At 34.0% G+C, this 24,737-nt stretch overlaps 1 protein-coding gene across 2 annotated transcripts in view; it reads right to left on the bottom strand.

The window, feature by feature from the left end:
* The window catches only part of LOC110101326 (SUMO-activating enzyme subunit 1B-1), a 57,795-nt gene extending 40,381 nt beyond the window's left edge, over positions 1-17,414 (bottom strand). Inside the window, exons 1-5 of one of the 2 annotated variants that reach the window (XM_028697010.1) lie at positions 17,099-17,414; positions 14,913-14,950; positions 14,681-14,776; positions 14,514-14,565; positions 4,506-4,701 (exon numbers count right to left, since the gene is read on the bottom strand). In XM_028697010.1, the coding sequence (XP_028552843.1) occupies positions 4,506-4,701; positions 14,514-14,565; positions 14,681-14,776; positions 14,913-14,923 (355 nt within the window). In that variant the 5' untranslated portion in view covers positions 14,924-14,950; positions 17,099-17,414. The remainder of the gene's footprint in view (positions 1-4,505; positions 4,702-14,513; positions 14,566-14,680; positions 14,777-14,912; positions 14,951-17,098) is intronic. The other variant, XM_020829184.2, reaches the window with a different exon arrangement.
* Between the last annotated feature and the right edge of the window lie 7,323 nt (positions 17,415-24,737).

The following is a 24,737-nucleotide window of genomic DNA, read 5'->3' as shown; positions in this document are numbered from 1 at the left end:
GCTTTTATTATTCTTGAATATCTTTAGAATTTCATGAAACTGATGATGAGCACTTAAATTACATGTCCGATCTCGTTCCCGCCTCGTATCTACGAGCTAACCGGGCCGGATCGTGACAAGAGTGGTATCAGAGCAGAGTTTAGGATTTGAATATGTATAAGCGACATTAGGTTGATTGATAACTTTTTGACATTAGCTGTAGTATTTTAGGATGGTGTAATGATGTGCATCTATTTGAATTGGCTTTATTTCCTTTGTATAGGGCTATGGATCAGGAACCCGATGCCACTGATGGCAACACAGATGGGCATAATGATCCCATTGCTAGAGAGGTTCCAACCTTACCTTCAGTAGCACAACCTACTGGTGGTAGTAGTACGACTATGGATACGTTTAATCAGATGATGGCGGCTGTCACACATTTGATTCAGCATTCTCAGGAACAGCCCCAGACTAGTTCCAAGAGGGAGCCAGTAGTAGACAAATATCTGAAGATTTCCAAGACATGCGACCACCACTCTTTACAGGAGTAGGAGAGCCAGTAGATGCTGAAAACTGGCTTTTGAGGGTTGAAAATATACTGGAGGTATGCAATGTCCTGTTGATCGGAGGGTGACCTTAGCTACTTTTGCTCTGAATGGGGAGGCCGAGAGATGGTGGCAAGGACAATCTTTGGAGAAGTTTGGTGGTAGAACAGATTTCCAGATCTTATGGGAGGACTTTGTGAAAGTCTTCAGAGATTGGTTTGTGCCTCCTTCTGTGAGGAGTCAGATGCAGGAGAGATTCTTGAGGCTAGTGCAAGGGGAGCGGACAGTTATGCAGTATGAAGCTGAGTTTACCACACTGTCCCGCTATGCCTCTCAGTTTATTGCTACTACTGAGGATAAGTGTCAAAAGTTCTTATCAGGGCTTCGAGATGCTATACGTCAGCCATTGATTCCCTTTACCTTTGATGATTATACAGTATTGGTGGAAAAAGCAAGGAGAATAGAGATTGATTTTCAAGCTGTTCAGAAGAGGAGAGATTTTCAACAGAAGAGGAAGAGCTTTGAGAGGACCAGGAGCTTCTAGACTCATTCTGGAGGTTCTAGTGTAAAGAAAACCAGGACTGATTTTGGTGGAGGTTCTTCAAGTGCCAGAACTTGTGAGAAGTGTGGCAAAATGCATAGAAGTGAATGCTTAACGGGCTCCAATGTTTGTTTTTTTTTTGTCATCAGTCTGGGCATATGGCTAGGAACTGCCCAAAGGGCCCAAGGGAGGGGAGGTCTAGTGCTCCTCCACCTCAGCAGAGTACTGGGAGACATCCTACTGTTGGTAGACCGAGAGCTCAAGAGTCTACTGCTTCTGCTTCTGCTTCTTCTTCAGCACCTAGTCAGCCGGTTGCGAGACCTGTGGTGCAACCAAGGGTCTATGCCATTACCCCGCAAGAAGCCAAGGAATCTCCTGATGTGATCACAGGTATTATTCATGTCAAGTGTTTCCCTAGTAGAGTACTTTTTGATACTGGAGCATCGCATTCATTCATTAGCCAGGAGTTCATTAAGAAGCATGCATTGGATGTTTGCACCATGCCTACTGCATTGTCTGTGTGGGAAACTGCTCGACTCGCAGGCTTGGTGAAGCGGAAGCTGGCAGCGAGTTGTGACCCCAAAACTGCCGATTGACGCGGATGCTGGCAACAGACGCGGACAATGGAGGTGATGAGGGAAGCTGGCGATTGTCACGATCCGGCCCGGTTAACTCGTAGATACGAAGCTGGAACGAGATTGGACATGTAATTTAAGTACTCATCATCAGTTCCATGCAATTCTAAAAATATTCAAGAATAATAAAAGCGCCTCTAAACTTTCATGTCAATGTCACAGGTCTATTACAATGTACAAGATGACAATAAAATTTTTCTTCTTACACATACTCTGCATGCCATCCAAAATAACTACAACAACTACTACTACTAAAGACAGTAAAGAAACCTGTCACCCGGTGCGCGTAGACTGTAGGTAAACCTCGGATGATCATCCATCACCTAAGAGTCGGGTCTCCTGAAAATTTCCCAAAACTAGGGAATGAGCTACGCTCAGCAGAAATTTGTAATCCTAAACATGCTCATTTGACAAAAAAAAATGTACATGCTTTAAACAAAAGGGAACATGTGTTTCTTATCTAACTCATAATGTCTTGATTAGGTCATAATGAAAGATATTATCTTATTTATGTCATAATAAAAGATAATGTAGATGTCATATGCATATGTCATTTAGATATGTATAATGCATGTCATCTCACTTATTTAATATATTCAACCGTCCCGGAGTACCAGGGGTGTACTGATCAGGTACACAAATCTCTTTTGGCCATTTATTTCTTTTTCCTCATTTTTCCCAAGGGCCATATGTGCCTTTGGCACCGTCTTTGGTACTCCGTATTCAATCATGCACAATTTCTTTCTATATTATTACATATATTCCTTCTATTGCATACAAGGTCATATATATTTCCATGAACAAATGTGTGACATAAATTTCTAATCGTGAATTTCATAACTTCTAATACAAAGCATGAAATGAATAATGAAATAACTAGATTGCATGTGTATGGCATGATAACTACTATTCCATTTCTCAAATAATATCATAAGAGATTAACAAAATAACATAAGCATGAGAAGGAAAAGAATTTCCTACCTCCACAACCTATGAAATCCGCTTCTTCTTTGCTTTCTTTATAATTTTTCTTGCCACTACCTAAAGACAATTTAACTCAATTTAAAATTTTTGCCAAAGTAAACTTTATGTTTCAAATTTTCTTTTATAGGCTTCTTATAACCTTCTTCCACTTATCCTTAAAGTCAAAGAACATCAACCTCATACAAAATTTTTATATTTATATAAAGTAATTTCGGATTTAATTAAAATAGCAAATATAGGAACCTAAAAAGTCATCCAATTCATCCTAAATCCTTCTAAAACATTCCTCTTTCTTTTACTTATAAATAAATTCTTATTATTTTCGGAATTAAGCATAAAATAATAAAGAAAATCTTATTTTTGTTCAAAATTAAAATTTCTTTTCTTTAGAGACCTCTCTAAACCCATAGAAATATGTTTTTCAATACATGCAAGCTTTAATTGACTTCATTTGGAAAAGCCCTAATTTCAAAAATCAAAATTTCAAAAGAAAACTTTGCATTTGCTTTATAACATCCCTTCCCTCATTTCTCCTAACAATTTCATACAAAAATAAGTCAAAAGAAGAAACCCTAATTTTCGGATTTCACATTTTTTCTTAAGAAATCTTACCATTTATGGTATAAAACAATAGATCCAACAAGGCTTAAAGGTTTTCTAAAGAAATCCAAAAAAAAAAATCAAACCCTAAAATTTCTCTATGCAAAAAATCTCATGAAAATTTTCATTTCTCTTAAGAACAACTTACCTCAAGTTTTCCTCTATGCTTTTCCTAAGGATTCTCGCCAGAATATCGCCGGAATCGCCGGCTTGGAAGGAGCTCCCGCCGTTTCCTCCTCTCTCCCGTAGCCCCCCTCTCTTCGGTTCGGCCAAGAGAACAAAGGGACCGAAATATTTCGGTCCCTTAGGGAGACTTGTGCTAAATGAGAGAGGGTATTGCTAAAAGACGCATGTGCCCCTCTTCCAAAAGCTTCTCTTGAGACTTATGAGGGGTAAAAGGGACAAAAAGGGTAAAGTTTACTTAAACGAACTTTGATAAATTTTAACTTCAAATCCGTGCGAAATTGAATATAAGTCCTTTATATCGTTTCCCTCGAAATTTCGAGAAGAATCTAATGAAATTTATTTTGACAATTTCCGACGACATCGAAATTTTACTTAAGTTCGTCGCGGCGCATCGATATGCGTGCGACACACTCAAATGAAGAATTCCGGGTTTTACAGCGATGGACGCGACATTGGCGACGGATGCGGGCACGACAGACAGACAGAGCTTGAATTGCTGCTCGAGCAGCTCGACGAGGTTTTTTTCCTTTGTCGAGTCGAGCTCGAGCTCGTTATTTGACAGACCAGCTCAGCTCGAATACCCCCTTATTCGAGCTCGACTCGACTCATTTGCACCCTTAAAAGAGGTTGCTTCTACTGATTTGCAATTTGCATGGGCATATTAGAGAAGTTTTCTCCTTTTTATTTTTGGACAGTTTGATGGGATGCCAAATGTTTATAGTTTGATTAACTCATCTATAGTTGGTCAATAATTAAAAGTAGTTGACTTAGAAGTTGTTTTGTAAGATGGATGGACTTGTGTGTTATTAAGTGATATTGGGCGTAGTGAGGAACTGACTCCAACATAGTGATTTGTATGTAACTAACCTAATGAACCAAACAGAAGATGAGCTTCAGAAAAGAAAACAAAGTAGTACTCTAAAAATTGATGCCATAAGGTGCTAAATTCAAAAAAAAAAAAAAAGGTCTAGACACAAAAAGAAATCAGCATGGTCAATCAATCAACATAGTGTACTTAAAAATAGTACATACCTTTTTCAACTGAAACATGGACCATAGGATTGAATTCTTTCAAAGCATTACAGTAAACTTCAGCAAGGGAACTCCCTGAATGTTTAGCCTCTTCAGGAGTAATCAAAAAGTTGGCATGAATGGCATCCTCATTAACCAAGCGATCATCCATCAGGGTCAAGCTTCCAACTCCAGCTAAAACAATGTTCTTGCAGAACTGAGAAAAGGACAAAAGAAAAGGAGCATTTACATAAATTAGTAGGAAAAAAAGAAATTCATTACGTATAATTTGCAATATCATGAAAGTGAATCACATCCTGTGTTTTAAAAGTCATTTTTTGTGGCTATCTTGCCGAAGCAAAATTGTTTTGAGACAACCAAGGGAGGCATTTAGCATGTAGGTTGTACAACCCATAAATTACTAATACAAAGCTAAGATGAGATGCACAATGAAACAGATGAAAGACCACAATTCTCAAATTCTCAACTTAAAATTTTAATCTTCACAACAACAATATCAAGCATTTATCCCACTATGTGTGGTCAGCTACATGAATCTTTTTTCTCCAATGTATCTTGTTAAGAATAAATTCTCATTTAAATCTAATAAAGAAATGTCTTTTCTAATTTTTTCTAACCAAGTCTTTTTAGGTCTATATCAACATTTCTTGACATACGACAAATCTAATAAATCTACTCTCTTAACCAGTCATCGGAAGGCCATCGTTTTATGGGACCAAACCATCTAAGGCGACTCTCTCTAATCTTATCTTTCACTGGAGCTATTCCAACCATTTCACATATATAAGCTTGTTTCGTATCCTGTCTCTGAGAGTAAAGCCACTCATTCACCTGAGCATCCCCATCTCTGCAATACTTAATTCAATATTATGTTTCTCTTTTAATGACCAACATTTTGCGCCATAAAGCATTGCAGGTCTCACCATCATCGTATAGAATTTTACCTTAAGTTTGAGATGTACTTTTCTATCACATAACAAGCCCAATGCATTCCTCCACTTCAACCATCCAACTTGAATTCTACTAATAATATCCTCATCTATTTATCATCACTCTGAACAATAGACCCAAGATATCTAAAAAGTGTACTCTTATTAATGACTTGATCCAAAGTCACAATCCCCCCATTGGATCTATTGCAACTAAAAGTACATTCATATATTCAATTTTAGATTTACTCAAACAAAAACCTTTGGACTCTAAGGTTGACCTCCATAATTCAAGTTTACCTTCAACTCCCTCTCTAGTCTTATCAACAAGAAGAATATCTGATGCGGACATCGACATGAAGATTTGGCGCATCTATCACAGGAGGCGTCGTAAATCGACGGCTCTAATTTACGTTGTCATTTATAATTTATTTTATGAAGTTTAGCTTTTATTTTATGATATTTCCTGTTCTACCCTAGGTTAGTTTATTTGAGTGTGGTGGCCCAAGGGGCAATTTTGTAATTTTTGATTTTTCTCATATTGGGGCCTACAAATAAGGGCCTTAAGCTATTGTAATGAATGGTTAATGGATATGAAAAATTTTGTTTTTCGACACTTGTGTTCTTCTTGCGAGAGAGCGTTAGTGAGATTCCTTTGAGAGGAATCGAAGTTGTCACCAGCCGCATGATGGGTCCGGGCTCGTGATTTGAAGTCCCTTGGAGAAGGGCAATCGAATCACCCGTCAGTCTTCGGAAAAGTCCAAGGCTCGCGGTTTTGATTTTTATCTTTGTTTTGATTTCTTCCTGCTTATCCCTCCCCGTCATCGTTTTCATCTTCTTCCTCCTCCATCAACCTCACGGACCAAGCATCCATAACAAGCTCCAACAAAATTTCCCCATAAACGCCGGCCACCTTCCCCCATTAGCTCCTCCACCGCCGGCCACCCTTGTTTGTCTCCATGAATGAGGAGTCAATACCACCATAATGCTTACCTAAAGAGTTCAAATAATTTAGGAAATTATTTTCATCATTTTAAATTCAAATTTTGAATTTCAAATATTTTCCTAAATTAAAAAGCTACTTTAGGAAAGTATTGAATCTCATTCATGATGTAATTCAAATTTAATTTTGGGCGATTTAATTTTCATCATATTTGAATTTCAAATTCAAAAGGGACTTAATTAGTTCTTTTCTAAATTCTAAACCTAAATCATTAATTCCCCTATTAATGCATTAATGGCCTCTTAATTTGAAATCAATTTTCAAATTAAATTTCCCCCCAATTTCAATCAAAACTGAAATTAAATTTCAGATTTTAAAATTTCCTAAATTCAAATCAAAGAGCTTTAAATCACCTCATTAAACCCCTCTTTAAATTATTTCCTAAACCCAAGCTCTTCCTTAGGAAATAATTACGGAAATAATTCCAAATCTTCTCGCTTTCTCCCTTGGCCAAAATCTGCATGACTATATGTTTAATTTGTTCCTAAAAGGAATATCCCCATCAGAAGATTTAAATCAAGGCTTTTCCTTACCGCCGCCCCTCCTCTTGCAGCCTCTCTCCGTTAATTACTTTCCATCCAGAGAATAATTAGTAAGAAATGATTTCAAACTCCTGCCATCCATTGGCTCCAAAGGCTTTTCCCGTGACTGCTGAAGCTAAGCCCCTGCTGGATTTATGTTGCTGTCCAGAGAGTTCTAAGGCTGTTATAGAGTTTTCTTCCAATTCAGCTTGTTGTTCTCTATATAGGAGGGCTCAAATCCGTAAAGAAGTTGTCCAGGAAGACCGTCTACCTGCTGTCCATAGTTCGCCAGGAGCAATACCTGCTGGCCAGAAGTTCGGCATTGCTGTCCAGTGATTTCAACAACAATCTGAAGCTTCCCAGTTGCTGTTTTTACTACAGCAAATTGCTGTCCAGCAATTCCTATTGTATCTTGTGTGCTGTCCACAGATTCCTGCAGCCACCAACTGCTGTCCTGCACCCCGGGAGGTCTGATATTGCTGTTCAAAAGCCTCCAGTAGCCTTATAACAGCTGCCCAAGGTTTATTCAAGCATTGGAGATTGCTGTTCAGAATTTTCTAAGAGTCAAAGTTGCTGTTTAGACCCCTTGATTTGCTCTTCAAGATCAATCTCCTACCCGTTCTACATCAATATCATCAGCAAAAAGCATACACCAGGGTATAACCTCTTGCGAATGTCTAGTAGGAATATCCATGACTAAAGCAAAAAACATATGGGCTTAAGGCTAATCCTTAATGTAATCCAACTGAAATAGGAAAATACTTGGTCAAACCACCTTATGTTTGAATACAAATAACAAAACTTGCATACATATCCTTAATGACTTGAATTTAAGCATTTATTAACTCCTTTCTTTTCTAGAACTCTCCATAGCACTTCTCTTGGAACTTTATCATATGCTTTATCTAAAGCAATAAATATCATATGTAGATCCTCCTTATTCTCTATATACTTTTCCATCAAATCTCTCAATAAATGTATAGATTCATAGTAAATCTACCCGGCATGAATTCAAATTGAGAAACATTAGTATCATGTCATAACCTATGCTCCATAACTCTCTCCCATAGTTTTAAAGTATGACACATTAACTAAATTCTTCTATAATTTGCACAATCTTGTGTATCACCTTTATTCTTAAAAATAGGAATCAACACTCATTTTCCACTCATCTGGTATCTTTTTAACCTTCAAAATAATTTTAAAAAGTTTAGCAAGCTAAGAAATTCCTTCATCTCCTAAATATTTCCACACCTCTATTGGAATATCATCAGATCCAACTGTTTTTTTACACTTCATTTTCTTTAAAGTCCCTCTAACTTAGGCTTTACTAATACACCGATAAAAATAAGATTATATATTAAGGTCACTAAAGTCAATCATATTCTCACAATCTTCATTGAAAAGCTTAGAAAAATATCTCATATACATTTGTTGAATATCTTCATCAAATAAAATCACTTTTTGATCTTCATCCCTAATACTCTTCGCTTGAACTAAATCATTACTACTCGTATCTCTTTATTTGACTAACTTATATATATATATATATATATCCTCAATATTTAATCTATTATATAGATCATTAAAAGCTAAAATCTTTGCATCGCATATTGCTTTCTTAAACTCTTTATAGGCCTCTTTATATCTCTCCCAATTTTCAGAGTTTCTAAATTTAAACTAATTTTTATAACAAAGCTTCTTATTTTTTTATCTTTTCTTACAAATTTTGATTCCACTATCAACTATGTTTACTATTAGGAGCTTTTTTCTTTCTCCAAACACATCCTTTCCAATATTCTTAATATCACTAGCTATTTTTTCGCACATAACATTAGCTTCGTTATGCACAGATAAAATCATAAGATCTAGAATATATACTCCTAAAAATATATTTTTAGTGTTCTTTAAATGCCCCCAATTAATCCTAGAACAACATTTTACTTTATTTTTTATATTACGTCTCTTCATCTTAAAGTCCAAAACTAATTAGTAAAGTTGGGTACATAATCATTCACTCGGAATAAAATTAAAGATTAATCTTTGTTGAAGCAAAATCATAAAGCACATTTCATCCGTTCCAAACATAAACATAAAAAAGTCACCAAAATCTGAAATTGCACAATAAATTTAAGAACCAATATTAAACTTTGCAATTATTAGAATTCACAACATGAAAATAAAAATCAGTGTTGTGACGCATTTGATAAAATCTCTATCACAGAAACAAATCAATCACTAAATAATTAGATGATGGAACAAACATTGAGATTGCCAATTAAAGAATTGAAAACTCATACTAGCAATAGAGGATTTATCTCCACAAAGTTGGCATCAAAACTTGTAAGCACTTGAAAAATCAGCATCTAATAACACATAAGAACAAAAAGAAAATACATATTGTACTCAAATAATTAATGAATTTAACATGTCACAAGCATATTTATAACCCAAAAATACCAAAAGTAAAAAATTTCTCAGTCCCCCAAGTTAAAGCCTCATACTATAAAATAATATAATTATTCTACAATTATTCTACCTACTCATCAATTTGTGGACTATTATAATTCTTCTTTTTACATTTTGTATATATCCTATAAAAAAAGTCCTAAAATTGTATAAACATTACACAAATGTTATAATGAAATAATCAGCCAACTCTCTTAAATTATTATCATGGTATTAGAGCCTTAGGCTTTTTTTCTTAGCATTTATAAAATCCACATCCTTCATTATTGTATTACTTAGAACTTAAGCATTCATTATCGCAATTCTCTTTTTGTTCAACCTAATCTTATGATTTATAACCTTCATCACTGTAGTCTTACTCTATCCATCTTTCTCTTTGCAACCAAGTACCAACACATTTACTTCCGATGGATCACAATTGGTCTTTGTTTATTTTGAACCAAGAGAGACAGCACAAGTCCAATAGGAAATTTACAAAATAGCCCTTCAATACATCATTTGAATGAAAAAAATTATCATAAAAGATCACAATCAATTCACACTTTCTTAAAAGGAAGAGGAAAATTGGATCGTTTACTTAGAATTGGATCTCAACAAGGCAATCCCACATTCAATACTTGGGAGGAATAGGAATCAATGATGACATCTTGATTATGGAATTCCATGGTTCCTAATATAAGTGGAAACTGCATGCACCTTTCTTCAATAAAGGAAATTTGGGATACAATAAATCAAACAAATTTTAAAGATCATGATGCACCCCAAATCTATGAGATCAAAACCAAGATCTCGACCAGAAAGCAAAAAGAATAATCTATCACAAGATACTCTATTCGACTACAAGACCTTTGACAAGAATGAATCATGATCTGTGAATCAAAATAGAATACAACAAAGATGCTCACCTCCTAATATTTTGTTAAAAAAGGATAAATTTATGATTTACTTGCTATATTAAATATTTAGTATGATACTGCAAGAGTATAAATTCTCCAAAAAGATTATTTACCTTTATTAAATGAGGTCATTATCATCATTCGAATGAAAGAAGGGAGAAGGGGAATCATAATTGTCAATAACCTCATAGAAGGATCAGCCCTAATGCCGAAGGCTGCTAAAATTGAACACCTTACTTCAAAACTCTCTTCTTTTGAGGAGCACAAACAACCACAGCCAACAAAGATGGCCAATAGAGATTAATAAGGTACACATATTGCAATAATACTCAGCATACAAAGGAAAGATGTTAGAACCTTCATGGCAAACCACCAAGGAAAAGCTGAACAACACTAGGTGGGCAAGCAAAAAATATAGACATGCACATATAACACGTGCAAAAGGTAACAATAAAGAATCACACATTGAGTTCAAAAAATAAGATACAGAAAAGTTGAAAATTTTGCAAGTATCAAAAGCAAAGACTAATAAGATGCATACTTGTTCTCTTGAATTCCCAGGTATCATCTTCTCTTCTCTTGCTTTGAAAAACTAAGAGATACTCAATCCCAGCTCATAGATTATTGATTCAGGAGCTATAGGCCATATGCCCAACTTTTCACATAAATTTATTTCACATACTTTTGATCCTAGTAACAAGAAATTAACCACTGACATAAGATCAATGATGATCATTGCTGGCCACGAAGACATTCTTGCAAATAAATCCCTCGCACTTTGAAATGTCCTCCGCTTATCTAAATTATTCATCAACTTGTTATCTAAAAGTTAAATGCATACTCAAAATGAAGTATCGTATTTTATCCTTCACATGTGCATTTCAGAAACCAGGCATAAGGATGACACTTGGACTTATTAAGGAAAGAGATTGTCTGTACCACCTTGAGGAATCCAATGACTAAGGAAACTCCTAATTACCTGTTATATTATATTTCCTTCTGAAACTTTTAAATTTAATAAAAAAAGATATGGATCCAACATCGACATCTCCTCCCTCCGTTTATTACTCAAAACTATTTTTTCTTTATTATTCAAAAATATTAATACTAAAGGATTTCATTATGATAATTGTGAGTTAATAAAACATAACATACCAAATTCCCAATAAATCAAAGTTTTATCCTCATTTATAAACAATCTTCCACACTTAACTGATAGGAATTGGATCTTTACACAGCAAAAATAGCAATAACAAAGACAAAACGTAACTGAAATCAACGAGAAAGATTTTTATATCGACACAACAAACTAAGATAAAAGTTGATCTACTATTCGAGAGGTATATCGACTCTCCACAAACCCTAGGTGCCGCTAGAAACAACTCCAAAGAAAATTACAGACAAACATAGCTCACATAATGAAAATAAAATAACCCAATTAACCCTAATGCAAACCTTCATACTGTCCTCCCAAATATGAATTCAAATAAGCTATATTTCTCTAAATAAACATTTCCTAATTTCCACCCAAGTTTAAATTCAAATCAGTCCTCTTTCCCTAAATAAACTTTCTTAATTCCAGCATCTCCCTGATCAATCTCTCGATCTCATCCTCTTGGATTTGGGGATAACAGTGCAGACGAACATTGATAGGTGAGACTCCTTCAAGATGATAGCATGTTCGTGTTCCGCGGAGGAGGCAACCCCTAAATTGGTTGGAACACCACCCGACTGTTGTAGGAGTGGTCGAACCATGTTTGGTGCTTCTATCTTCTTAACATCTTCTTCTCCTTCCAAACATTGCAGCTCCACCAAAAATCTCACTCATTCACCCATTCCCCTCCTTAGAAGTGACTCAAACATGATATCTACTCTTCTTACTCCAAATTTCCACCTTCTAATCCTCCTCCATCATCCTTATATTGGAGTTTCCCCCAATTCCTTGTCTGATCAACGGTGCCCTTGCCTCAAATGATGTCATCTTGGCTTGAGACCCTAATATATTTTTCATCATTTCTTCCAAATTTAAAAGTCTACCCTCAATTGCTAAAACTCGCTTTTTAAATTCATATTTCAAATTTTCAACTTCCCCATCAAGCCTCTCCTCCAACGCATCAAACTTCTTAACCACCATAGGTCCCAAAAAAAGTGCTCTAATACCAATTTGATAGGAATATGATCTCCACAGAGCAAAAACAGCAATAACAAAGATAAAATGCAACAAAAATCAACGAGAAAATTTTTTAAATTGGCACAACAAACCAAGATACAAGTTGATATACTATTCAAGAGGTAGATCGACTCTTCACAAACCCTAGGCACCACCAGGAACAACTCCAAATAAAACTACGGCCAAATACAATTCACATAATGAAAATAAAACAACCTATTGAACCCTAATATAAACCTTCCTACTTCACTCTCAAATTTGAATTCAAATCAGTCCTCTTTCTCTAAATAAATTTTCCTAATTCCCTCCCAATTTTAGTTATCCATGGTAAGTAATTAAAGTGGAATTAATCCCTTTTGCTCTTCCTACCTGCCGCCCACCTTAGCGGGGCCCACAGGCTTAGCCATACCATCATTAACATATATGGGGTTCAATGGTTTGTTCTTTTATTGGCAACTACATTTTTCTACCAAAAGTCAAAAGTGACGTAAATATATCTTCCCAACCTTTATTTAAACATGATAAAAAAACAACTCAATGTAGAAAATAAAAGAGTCAGATCTAATAATGTCAATTAACTTTTTTAATCATCCTCTCTCATCACATTTTAAAGGGAAAAAAAAAACAATACATGAGTCCTCTTGTGCGTAAATACCCCAACAAAAGGGGGGTTGGCTGCACTAAAGAACAACCACCTACTTGTTATCACAGGAGCTCTCTTCTTTCCAAAATAACATTGGCATAAAGTTGTCTTAACAATCTTCTCATCATAAACCGATTGCATATAATGGCCTTTGGGTACAAAAGGCCAACTCAAGTCCTAGCCAAATTTTTCCCTTACTTCAACACCTTAAATAATCTTATTCACAAAATATTTGAAAATATTGCTTTGGACCATGCACATTTTCAAAACAAAGCAAAACTTGATCAAGAATAGTTAAATGTATTTTTATTGGCTTCCACTCAAAAAAAATAAAAATACAAGTACTACCATCCTGCCACAAAATAGGTATATGCACTGCTGATGCCACCTTCAATGAAGAGAATTTCTAATTTGTTATCATTTACCCCAAGAAAGAAATATCATTCAAAAATAAATTCATTTTCCTGGATTGTCTTTTTCTAAATCACACCCCAACAAACAACTTTACTTCATAAACAATCACTCCACCTATCAAGCTTGTACCAAAAGCACATTTTACTCAACAACTATAGGTCAACCCATGTAAGGCTGAAGTTTTATTTGAATTTCAATACTTATCACTATTCTCATCTTTTCTCCAATCCATTTCTTGGTTTTTAAGCTTTTGTTTTATTCAATCTTTGTACTTGGGAGTTGGTTACCAAGAAAATAAGAAAGAAGTTTTAATTTTCTTGAATTTTAGGGAGATATTCTCTCATTCATACTTCCAATTAGTTATGATTTTGAATCCCTTTTTAACATTATAAATAGGACCATTTAATGCAATGAAAAGCAGAGAACTTCAAGTGCTACATCTGAGATTTCAGATTTTATTTCCTGGAATCCTCATCCTTCTGGCTAACTCATCTACACGACCTAGTCCACAATTCCCTACCAGCTTGTATTCAAGCATCCGATAATTTAACCAACTCTTGGCTACTTGATCCTTGGGTTTCAGATCACACTTAATGTTATTAATCTTATATTATCATCTAGCGTGTGTTATAACGAAATCATTAAAAGCCCTTTCACTTGCTGGGAAGAAAACAAGTCTACATGAATTTTCTCACGGACCTTGTTAACTTTTGTTGAATTGACGGTGTATGACAGGAAACACAACTAAATAATGGGGTGCTTGTGAATGCAAAAAAAACTTAGCTCACGATTCAGATGATAAATCCCTTCGAAATACTTTTACATAATAGATAGTAGATAATAAGAAAGCACAGGTTTGTATATCCAAACGTTGGAACGCTCATGAAATAGAAGACAGATATGCAGATACAAGCATAATAGGCAATCTCAGCAAAATAAAGTAAATTTGTCGAAGTTCTATACCTCAGCAAGTGTCCCATTCAGTCCACTAACCAGCACATTGGCCTTGCTTAACCTAACATTAGAAAGCAGCAGGGAGAAAGTTATAGAAAAATATTTTGTATATTAAAATCAAAGAGAAACCAGTACAAATATTTTGAAAACAAAAGGTGAAAGAAGAAACAAGTCACCGTTTCTGCGCATCGACGCCCCATACTCGGATTTGTCGGTCATATAAAGCCGTCTGTTGGGCCGTTAGCTCCTCTCCGTCCATCGCAATCCGAAGCCTGCCGCGTAAAAACAAAAGATATAAAATAAGCACATTAAAACCCTGATCCCAGGAATGGGATAAGAAGAGGGTATTGAAGATGAGGGATTTGCTATCCCAATAAGCTTCTCCTGCTTAATTTCTCTCTGACTCGCCTCATTGTCATTGATTCTAATCGGCCAATCAGCTTGAACTGAAGAACAACACGAATCTGTGACACTAAGGGGTAGAGAACAAGTGTTTGTTTATTTAAATATCACTAGTGGCAAAACAACGTACAAAATACTCCATGGTTTAAAAAAAAAATTGTTCAGAATTTTTTAGTGTACAACAACATCGAGCCTTTATCCCAATACGTGGGGTCGGCTACAGAATTTTTTAGGGTAAAAAGTAAAATATATGAAGATAAAAAATTTATAATTAATAGTGCCTATTATTTATAATTTAAAATTATTAATGATTACTTTATCATTGATTCAATTCAATATTTCTTTTTAAGTTTAAATGACCAAAATGTCATTCATCCATTAATCTTTATTTATATTTAGTTGTCGATTTTTTGTAATATAATTTTTAAAAAATTCAAAAAGATATTTAAACACTTATTGTAGCAACAGGAAAAAATAATATCAGTTTCAAAAGGTTGAAAATAAGGGGATATAAGATGGTGTTTTTTCTCCTAGTCATTTTCTCAACAAGATTGCATTTCAAGATGAGATTTGTGCATCAAACTGCATATTCATAATATAAGTTTTTAACTAATTACCAAAACTCATTAGATTTACTAAAGCAAAATTGGATAGAAGTGTACCATTGTGATTAATTTATCTTTGTTGACAAACATGCCACATACAACCTCTCATTATTAGCTCCTATGAAAAGCTCTCTATTTCCTAATGCATTTAACATCTTCTCTCATCATTTTTCCCTAAGTTCATCACAACATTTTCATGAAACAACATATTAAAAATTACAGTAAATAATAAGTAAAATTGAATATGAATTTTTACAATAGATGCTAAAGTTGATTGAAATTGGTGTGCAAAATAGTGAATAAAATGTGCTAATTTAATTTCATTCATGAATAGAGCACTTAACCCATTAAAATCTCCTCTCATATTACTAATTCCAGCACAACCTTATCAGTGAATTCTACTTAAGCCATTAGTTGAGAATAATTGTTCATTTTCCGCTTTAAGGCACTTGATTATTATCTCTAGAACATGCACAATACCAAAAAATCGCTCAATTATGTAACCATCTTCATTCATATTGCGTAACACAATAGTAATTTACTATTTTGCGGAGAAATCATAAAATTCAACAACTAAAATTGAGGGAAAAAACACCTCTAAGTTATTATAAAACTTGCAATTGCATTCAATGAATGTCTAGTTTTTTTTTAAATGCTAGTAACCATTAATTTTAAATTATTTGGAGCATTATTTAAAACAATACTATATATATCTTCATTATGCTCAACCAAAAAATTTATTAGCTCAAGAAAATTTTCATTTTTTTTTATTTATTAGATTCATCATGCCCTTAAAAGATAATTCTTTACTTAAACAAAAACACAATCAAATTGATAGTTCTATCATCTTTATGCACCCGAATTACTTGAGGGATAATTCTATAATATGGTGGTGAGACCTGCAAAATTTTATGGTGCAAAATGTTGGTCAGTAAAAGTGAAGCATATTATTAAGTGTTGTAAATATGAGGATTCTCAAGTGGATGAGTGGCTTTACTTTTAGAGATAGGATACGAAATGAGCATATTAATAAAAAGATTGGAGTAACTCCAATGGAAGATAAGATTAGGGAGAGTCGTCTTAGATAGTTTGGTCACATAAAACAGCGGCCTTTAAATGACACGATTAGCAGTGTAGATGTATTGGCTTCTGTTAAGAAAGGTAGAGATAGACCTAAAAAGACTTAGTTAGAAAAGAATAGAAATGACATTTCTTTATTATATTTAAATAAGAATTTGACTCTTAATAGAACACAATAGAGAAAAATGATTCATATAGCCGACCCCCATAATGGGATAAAGGATTGATGTTGTTGTAAAGTCATGTATAATCATCATACTTGACGTTAGAATCCATAGACTTTATTTCTACTTGTATCTCATTTCTTTTCTTTGTATCATCTGAACATAATAATAAATTTAATTTTCATATCTTCCTAAGAAAATCTCTCCATATGCGTCCTACCTGAATTGAGGAATTTATCTGAACTAAATTTGATATGTATATAAAATTTTATTGTTTCAAAATTATGCAAACTGCAGCATAAATGTATAATAATGCGGAAAGAGAAGAAGAGGTGTTCCTAACCGGAGATGCGACAACGGGATTAGGCGAGGCGGCGACGTTATCAGGTGAGGTGGCGATGGGATCAGGCAAGGCGAGTGGCCTTGCTATAAGTCTCTGTGTGTGAAGGAGAGGCAAAGAGAAAGGTGGCTGGACTTGTCCTCTGCATGCAAAGGAGAAGAGGCGGACGGGCGACGGGGCTAGTTGACGGCCTTGATCTCTACTTGACACTGAGAGGAGTAGGCACGGGTGCAGGAAAGCAGAGGGCGCAGGTTAGGGCACGGACATAGGAAAATTGTTGCGTTGGCCAGGTTGTTTTGGATGCTTTGGTTTTTTTTTTTTTTTTAAGTTCGGGAAACCAAAAAAAATAAATAACAAGAAAAAAATCAAGGACATTTAAAATAAATAGTATGCCCATGTTTATTGCTCAAAAATATAAGTAATGCAAGGACTTTGATATTTTTTTTTTAATTTTAATTCTATTTTTTTTTAGAATTTAAATTTAAGGAACATGTGCTTATATATTTAATCTGAATTACTGAAAACTAAATTAAATTTAAAAAAAATAAAAAAAAACAAACACAAGCCATACTAAAAAATAAGGACATAACAGAAGTAGGGTTAGTTGGTCTCACAAGTATCACTATAGGAAACTTTGATATTACCGTCGAACTTTTCAACGGCAATATATACGTCGAAAAAAGTGGCGGGCGTACCGGAGGCAAATACACTGATAATTTTAAGGCGATCGTTCCGGCGGAATTACCGCCATTAACTTACCGACGTATATACCGCCGATAATATGACATTTTCCTGTAGTATATAATCCTAACATCGCTGCGACATCTTTGTCGTCAAAATTGGAGAATATCAATACGTCGCGGCGTGGGAGGAAAAATTTTTAACTAGATTAATGAAATGTGAGGAGTGGAAGATATCATGATGAGATTTGAGGGAAAAATTGTGATGAGATCAGTAAGGGAACTACAAGAGGATTGACAATGTGAATTGTGAAGGGAAAGATGATACTACCACGAGCTTGTTGGGATGGGTCACGATGTATTCAAAATTAGTAATTCAAGCAATTTCAAAAAAAACAAAAGAGCTGACACAGGCTTCAAATTTCTCCAAAAAATACTTTAGATTTACAACACCCTTAACATTCAAAGTGCAGCGAACCCAAAAACTCTCCAACCAAAGTAAACTAAACATAAAGCATTTCTAAAAGGAATTTTGAATTTTTGAGAATTAACTTTAGAATTCATCTATTAGCCTATGAACACATTTTTCCTCATTCACGATCACCACCGTCCACCGATAGACCTGTCAATAATGGATCCGACCCGAAAATCCGACCCGAACCCAAAACGGGTCGGGTTCAGGTTGACCCGGAAACCTGGGAATGACCCGAACTAACCTGGAATAACACATAAAAGTCTGCCCGAAGGACCCCGCCCCAGCTGCCCCCGCGTCAGTTCCAGCATTCCGCGTGAATAGTGCCGAGTAAATTTCGGGTTCGACCTGAACCTGACTCGTGACCTAAAATTGACACCCCTATCCACCGATCGCCATTGCCTATTGTCACCACCCATGATAATCATCAGTCACCACTCGTCATTATTCACCATATTTTAATGCATAATAACAAATAAAAAAATCAATAAATTTGAATTATATATTAATTTTAAAATGCATACATTTCAATTATAATCTATTTATAAAATATATAAATTTCTAAAACTTTACATTTATTACATCCATTTAAACATTATTCTCTAATTTTAAGAGAAAAAAACTATAATTAATGTAATATATATCATCTACTGATAAATCAGATTATATTTTTTACTAAAATAAGAATAATTTGACTGATATGAAATTCATGCACTTCATTTTCTGAGAGCAAAATAAAATCTTTCAAATAGAGGAAATTATTTCTTTTTTTTTTTCCTTATTTAATGCTCAAATAAGATATTTTCTAAAACTATTTAATTTTCAATAAAAACCTGAAAGAAACCTCAACTAATGTTAAAATTTTACAAAGTAGATGGGGAGATGTCTGTATTAAGTTATGAGTATTCATTCAGCCTATTAGGCTATACATAATACCTTTAATGAAAATTTATAATTATATTATCTAAATATATTATTTATAAAATACTATTCAATGAATAATTATTTGAAATTTTAATTTAAAAAAAAAAGAGTTGATCTTCTTTTTTAAGCTTGCATAATCTATTGCAAATGAAGCTAGAAAACTAAATGTTAGTTTTATAAAAGGAAATTAAATTTTATGTGCCTTATACAACTACAACAACATCAAGCCTTTATCCTACTGCGTGAGATTGGCTATATGAATCTTTTTTCTCTATTGTGTTATGTTATTAATCAAATTCTCATTTAAATCTAATGAAGAAATGTCATTTCTAATATTTACTAACCAAGTCTTTTTAGATCTATCTCTACCTTTCTTAACATAGGTCAAATCTAATATGTCTACTCTCCTAACATGGTCATTGGAAGGCCGCCGTTTTGCATGCCCAAACCATCTAATTAAGGCGACTCTCTCTAATCTTATCAATCACTGGAGCTACTACAACCTTTTCACGGATATACTCGTTTCGTATCCTGTCTATAATATTTAAAATTGGAGAAATATGCTTGTTATTTGATTTCTTTTATCCTTAAAAGTGTCTTTTGAAGCAATATAACCACTACTTTTGAAGCGCGGTGTACTTATAAAATAATCTTTTGTGACCATCATTGATTTGAATAAACTTAGAATAAGGTTCGAAGAAATTTTGAATCATAAAGCATAAGGCATACGATTGAAAAATGTTCAAAGAAGGCTCCAAGGATTAGGATTGAAGATGGATTAAAAAAGGAATGAAGGGTGTTTGAATAATATTCACATAAGAGTCGAACAAGGATTATAACACAACACCATAATATAATAATCACACAGTAAACACAACACATCAGACTATGACAGATTTAGCAACTATGTAACAAATGCAATACAACAAATTCATCATTCAATTGAAGAGCTATAATATCCAAAACACAATCTATGCAAAGAAATAATGAATATGATGTTCAATTGAACCTATGGATCAACATTTTTGTTAAATAAATAAATACATAAATTATCCCAATAAAAGTAGATTTGATCATATGTACCTTCTAGAAGATTCTTTTTTAAAATTAGATATATGGTGTATTGTATTGCATACACGTCATAATCGCTATATTTAAAAATTGAACTTTGGGTTGCCCCATATTCGCTCCCTTATTAGGTAATATAAATAATCAATATAGTATGGAAAAAAATTTAATATCAGCGTTAAGAATTCATTTGTGATACTTTTATTAAAATATAATATTTTTCAACATACAATCTAATAATATTATTAGTATATTTAACTGTTAAAATCACACTGGATCTCTAGTGTCCACTCATAAGTCTCTCTCATTGGAGTTATCAACTATTCTTGATAACCAAATTTTGATGTTTGATAGCTACTCCAAATCGATGAGGCGAAATTGATCAATGGCATATGGATCTATATATGGGCTTGTGTGTCTTCCCCAATGGATATTTTTCAACCATTCATAGTCAAATCTTTTATGCTCTTATATAACTTTCACTTATTCCTTGTTAATTTTACATCACTCTTATGTACAATCTTTATATAAGAGGTTACATATAATGCCCTCCTCGGCTCTATTTATGTAGGTGGTTTATGTTATAAGAATGTGTTTGTCGTGTGAGTTATATGTGTTGCCCGTTCCAATATAAGTATTGTTTTGTCTTATTTTATTGTTGTGTTTGATAAAATTATTTTGAAAGGAAGACAAGTCAATTTTATATGCAATCTTAGTTTCCTATAATTTTGGTTGCATCATGTGAGGAAGCTTGAAATACAAATTTAGTTTCAAAGGTTATATTTCTTTGCAAATTATATACTCCTTAATAATGATAAACATAGCGCTAGTTGTGCAACCAAAAAATTTATATTATGATTGCAAACTAAAAGTCTTCCTTACCATAAACATGGATAAATACATATATAATATAACAATACTAGAATATAATACCTTACAACTTATATTAATTAAAAGAAGAAAGATACAGATGGGGCGGGAACTGTGGATAGAAAAGAAGAGGTAGAAAATCGAGACGAAATAGTATAGGGGAAGGGGAAAGGAGGCTAGCTCGAAAGCTAGAATAAATCCGCAGATTTTACATTCCAAAATCATTACATACCTCTAAAACTATCACAAAATAGCCCCATTTATAGGGGAGAAAAAAAAGGGAAAAACAATTAATGCATGGAGTTGAAGTACCACTCAAACAGCCATTATAAACTCCTCAAAATCTGCAGCAAACAGGGATCGAAGGGACAACAGCTAAGGGAAAATGAAGCATCAAAATAATAGCTAATGGACACATAAACCAAAGGGACAACAACCCAAACCGAATGGATAGTTGCCAAGGGGAAAACACAACAACCAATGAACACATAAACCGAAAATCAGCCTAGAGAAGTTTAAACAAACTGTTTGGAAATTTCAAACAACACATACAACGCATAGGGAATTCAAAACAGTATTTTAGGAATTCCAAACAGCACACAGCACCTTGATTGCATCAATTCTCCCTTAGTGGAGAATTCTCATCTCCTGATGATATCGTCTCAAAATTTTGAAGATGCGGCATTTCCGTTTTCTGAATTAATGCATCGTACTTTCTTTGAATGATCTCCTTTTCTTACTCAAATTAAGACAAAAGTTGAAGCTTCTTATTTTTATATTGTTTGACACAAAAATACATTTTCTCTTCTATTTTGCAAAGTTCGTTCTAAAGTGAATCAATAGAACATCCTAGTGGCGAAACTCATCTGTTTGTTGGAATTCTCTCATCCGAAATAAATGGAAAAGAAGGTTGACTTTCAAAATTTGTAGGATCAAATTCATCTTGGGTCTCCTTCACATCATAACTTGAAACTTCGACTTTTTGATTAATTGGACTATCCATTTTATTTATTTTTTATTTAAAAAAAAAAGGAAAACTCACATGACCTAGACTCTAATACCAAATTGGTGCAACCAAAACAATTAGATTATGATTGTAAACTAAAAGTCTTCCTTGCTATAAACATAGACAAACATATATATAATATAACAATACTAGAACACAACACTTTACAATTTTTATTAATAAAGAGAAGAAAGATATAGATGGGACTGGAATCGTGGATAGAGAAGAAGAGGTAAAAAACTGAAATGAAATAGTAGATGGGAAGGGGAAAGGATGTTAGCTCGCAAGCTAGAACAAATCCTCGGGTTTTACATTCCAAAAATTATCACATATCTCTAAAATTGTCACAAAACATCCCCATTTATAGAAGAGAAAAAAAAATAATTAATGCATGGAGCTAAAGCACCACCCAAAAAGTCACTAGAAACTCCTCAAAATTTGTAGCAAATAGAGACCGAAGGGACAGCAGCTAAGGGGAAAATGAAGCATCAAAACATCATCTAATGGGCACAGAAACTAGATGGACAACATCCAAAACCGAAGGGACAGCTGCCAAGGAGAAAACACAGCAGCCAATGAACACATAAATAAAAAATCAACCAAAAGAAGTTCAAACAAACTGTTTGGAAATTCCAAACAACACACACAACACCTAAAGAATTCCAAACAATATTTTAGAAATTCCAAACAGCACACACAGCACCTTGATTGCATTAATTCTCCCTTCTCCCTTGGTGGAGAATTCTCATATCCTTATGAGATCTTCAAACTCTATGTTGATTTTTGGTTTATGTGTTCATTAGCTGCTATTTTTTCCCCTTGGCAGTTGTCCCTTCAGTTTGGGCTAGCATCTCTTCAGTTTTGTGCCCATTGGTTGTTGTTTTGATGCTTCATTTTTCTCTCAGTTATTGTCCCTTCGATTCCTGTTTGCTGCAGATTTTGAGGAGTTTCTAATGGTTGTTTGAGTGGTACTTTAACTCCATGCATTAATTATTTTTCTCCCTTATAAACGGGATTGTTTTGTGACATTTTTAGAGATATGTGATAATTTTTGGAATGTAAAACTTGAGGGTTTGTTCTAGCTTGCGAGCTAGTCTCCTTTTCCCTTCCCCTTTACGATTTTATCTTGGTTTTCTATCTCTTCTTCTCTATCCATGGTTCCTACTCCATCTGTATCTTTCTTCTCTTAGTTAATATAAGTTGTAAGGTATTGTGTCCTAGTATTATTATAATATATATGTGTTTGTCTATGTTTATGATAAAGAAGACTTTTAGTTTGCAATTCTAATATAATTTTTTTAGTTGCACCAATTTGGTATCAAAGCCTAGGTCATGTGAGTTTTTCTTTCATTTTAAAAATAAAAAATAAAAAAATAAAAAATTTATTGTCCAATCAATCAAAAAGCTAAAGTTTCAAGTCATGATGCAAAGGAGTCCCAAGATGAATTTGATCATGCAAATTTTGAAAGTCAACTTTCTTTACCATCTATTCCGTATGAGAAAATTTCAATAATTAGATGGGTTTCATCATAAGAATATTCTACTTATCCACTTTAGAATGAGCTTTACAAAATGCAAGAGAAAATGTATTTTTATGCCAAAAGCTAAAAAAAATAGGAAGCTTTAACTTTTGTCTGAATTTGACCAAGAAAATGAAATCATCCAAAGAAAGTACGACGTGTTAATTCAGGAAATGGAAATGTCACATCTTCAAAATTTTGAGACGATCTTATCAGGAGATGAGAATTCTCTACCAATGAAGAATTGATGCAAATAAGGTGTTATGTGTGATGATTTGAATTCCTAAAATGAAGTTTGGAATTCCCTAGATATTGTGTGCTATTTGGAATTTCCAAACATATTGTTTGAACTTCTCTAGGTTGATTTTTTATTTTTTGTGTTCATTGTTTGCTGTGTTTTCCCCTTGACAGCTGTCCCCCATATTTCTATATCCATTGCCTGCTGTTTTGATGCTTCATTTTTTCCTTGGCTGTTGTCCCTTCGGTCCCTATTTGCTGCAGATTTTGAGGAGTTTCTAGTGGTTGTTTGGATGGTGCTTTAACTCGATGCATTAATTTTTTTTCTCCTCTATAAATGGGGTTATTTTGTGACAATTTTAGATAAGTATGTGATAATTTTTAAAATGTAAAACCTGTGGATTTGTTCTAGCTTGTGAGCTAGCCTCTCCTTTTCTCTCTCTAGGAAAAATGTATGGCATGTTTGCCCTCCCTCTCTTTCTTCCCGCCCACACTTTCTCTTACTACCCTTCCTCTCTCCCTCTCTCCTCTCATTTTCTCTCTCTAGGGAATGCGCCTATTTCCATGGCGTATTTGCTGCTTTTTAAAATTTTAATTCAATTTGCTCTTTTTTCTAATTGTCATTATTCACGTGATCTTCTCTAAAAATTAGCCCCATGTCAATCTCTCTAGAGCTTATGTTTTCTTGTCGATAAGGTCTCAAAGCTCCACCACTGCAGCACATCAACAAAGGGGAGGGATTTGACTTTTGAGAGTAGAGGACAGTCATTTGTGCAAAGCAATTCTAAGAAGCTGTTTGGTAGCACTTAGGATTTGATTTAAGAAGCATATCGTAAATTCTTTAAATCTAGATTTGGTAAATCTA

The sequence above is a fragment of the Dendrobium catenatum genome, unplaced genomic scaffold (genome assembly GCF_001605985.2).
Source record: "Dendrobium catenatum unplaced genomic scaffold, ASM160598v2 fragScaff_scaffold_853, whole genome shotgun sequence".
Lineage (NCBI taxonomy): Eukaryota > Viridiplantae > Streptophyta > Magnoliopsida > Asparagales > Orchidaceae > Dendrobium > Dendrobium catenatum.
This window is presented reverse-complemented; position numbering and strand designations above follow the sequence as displayed.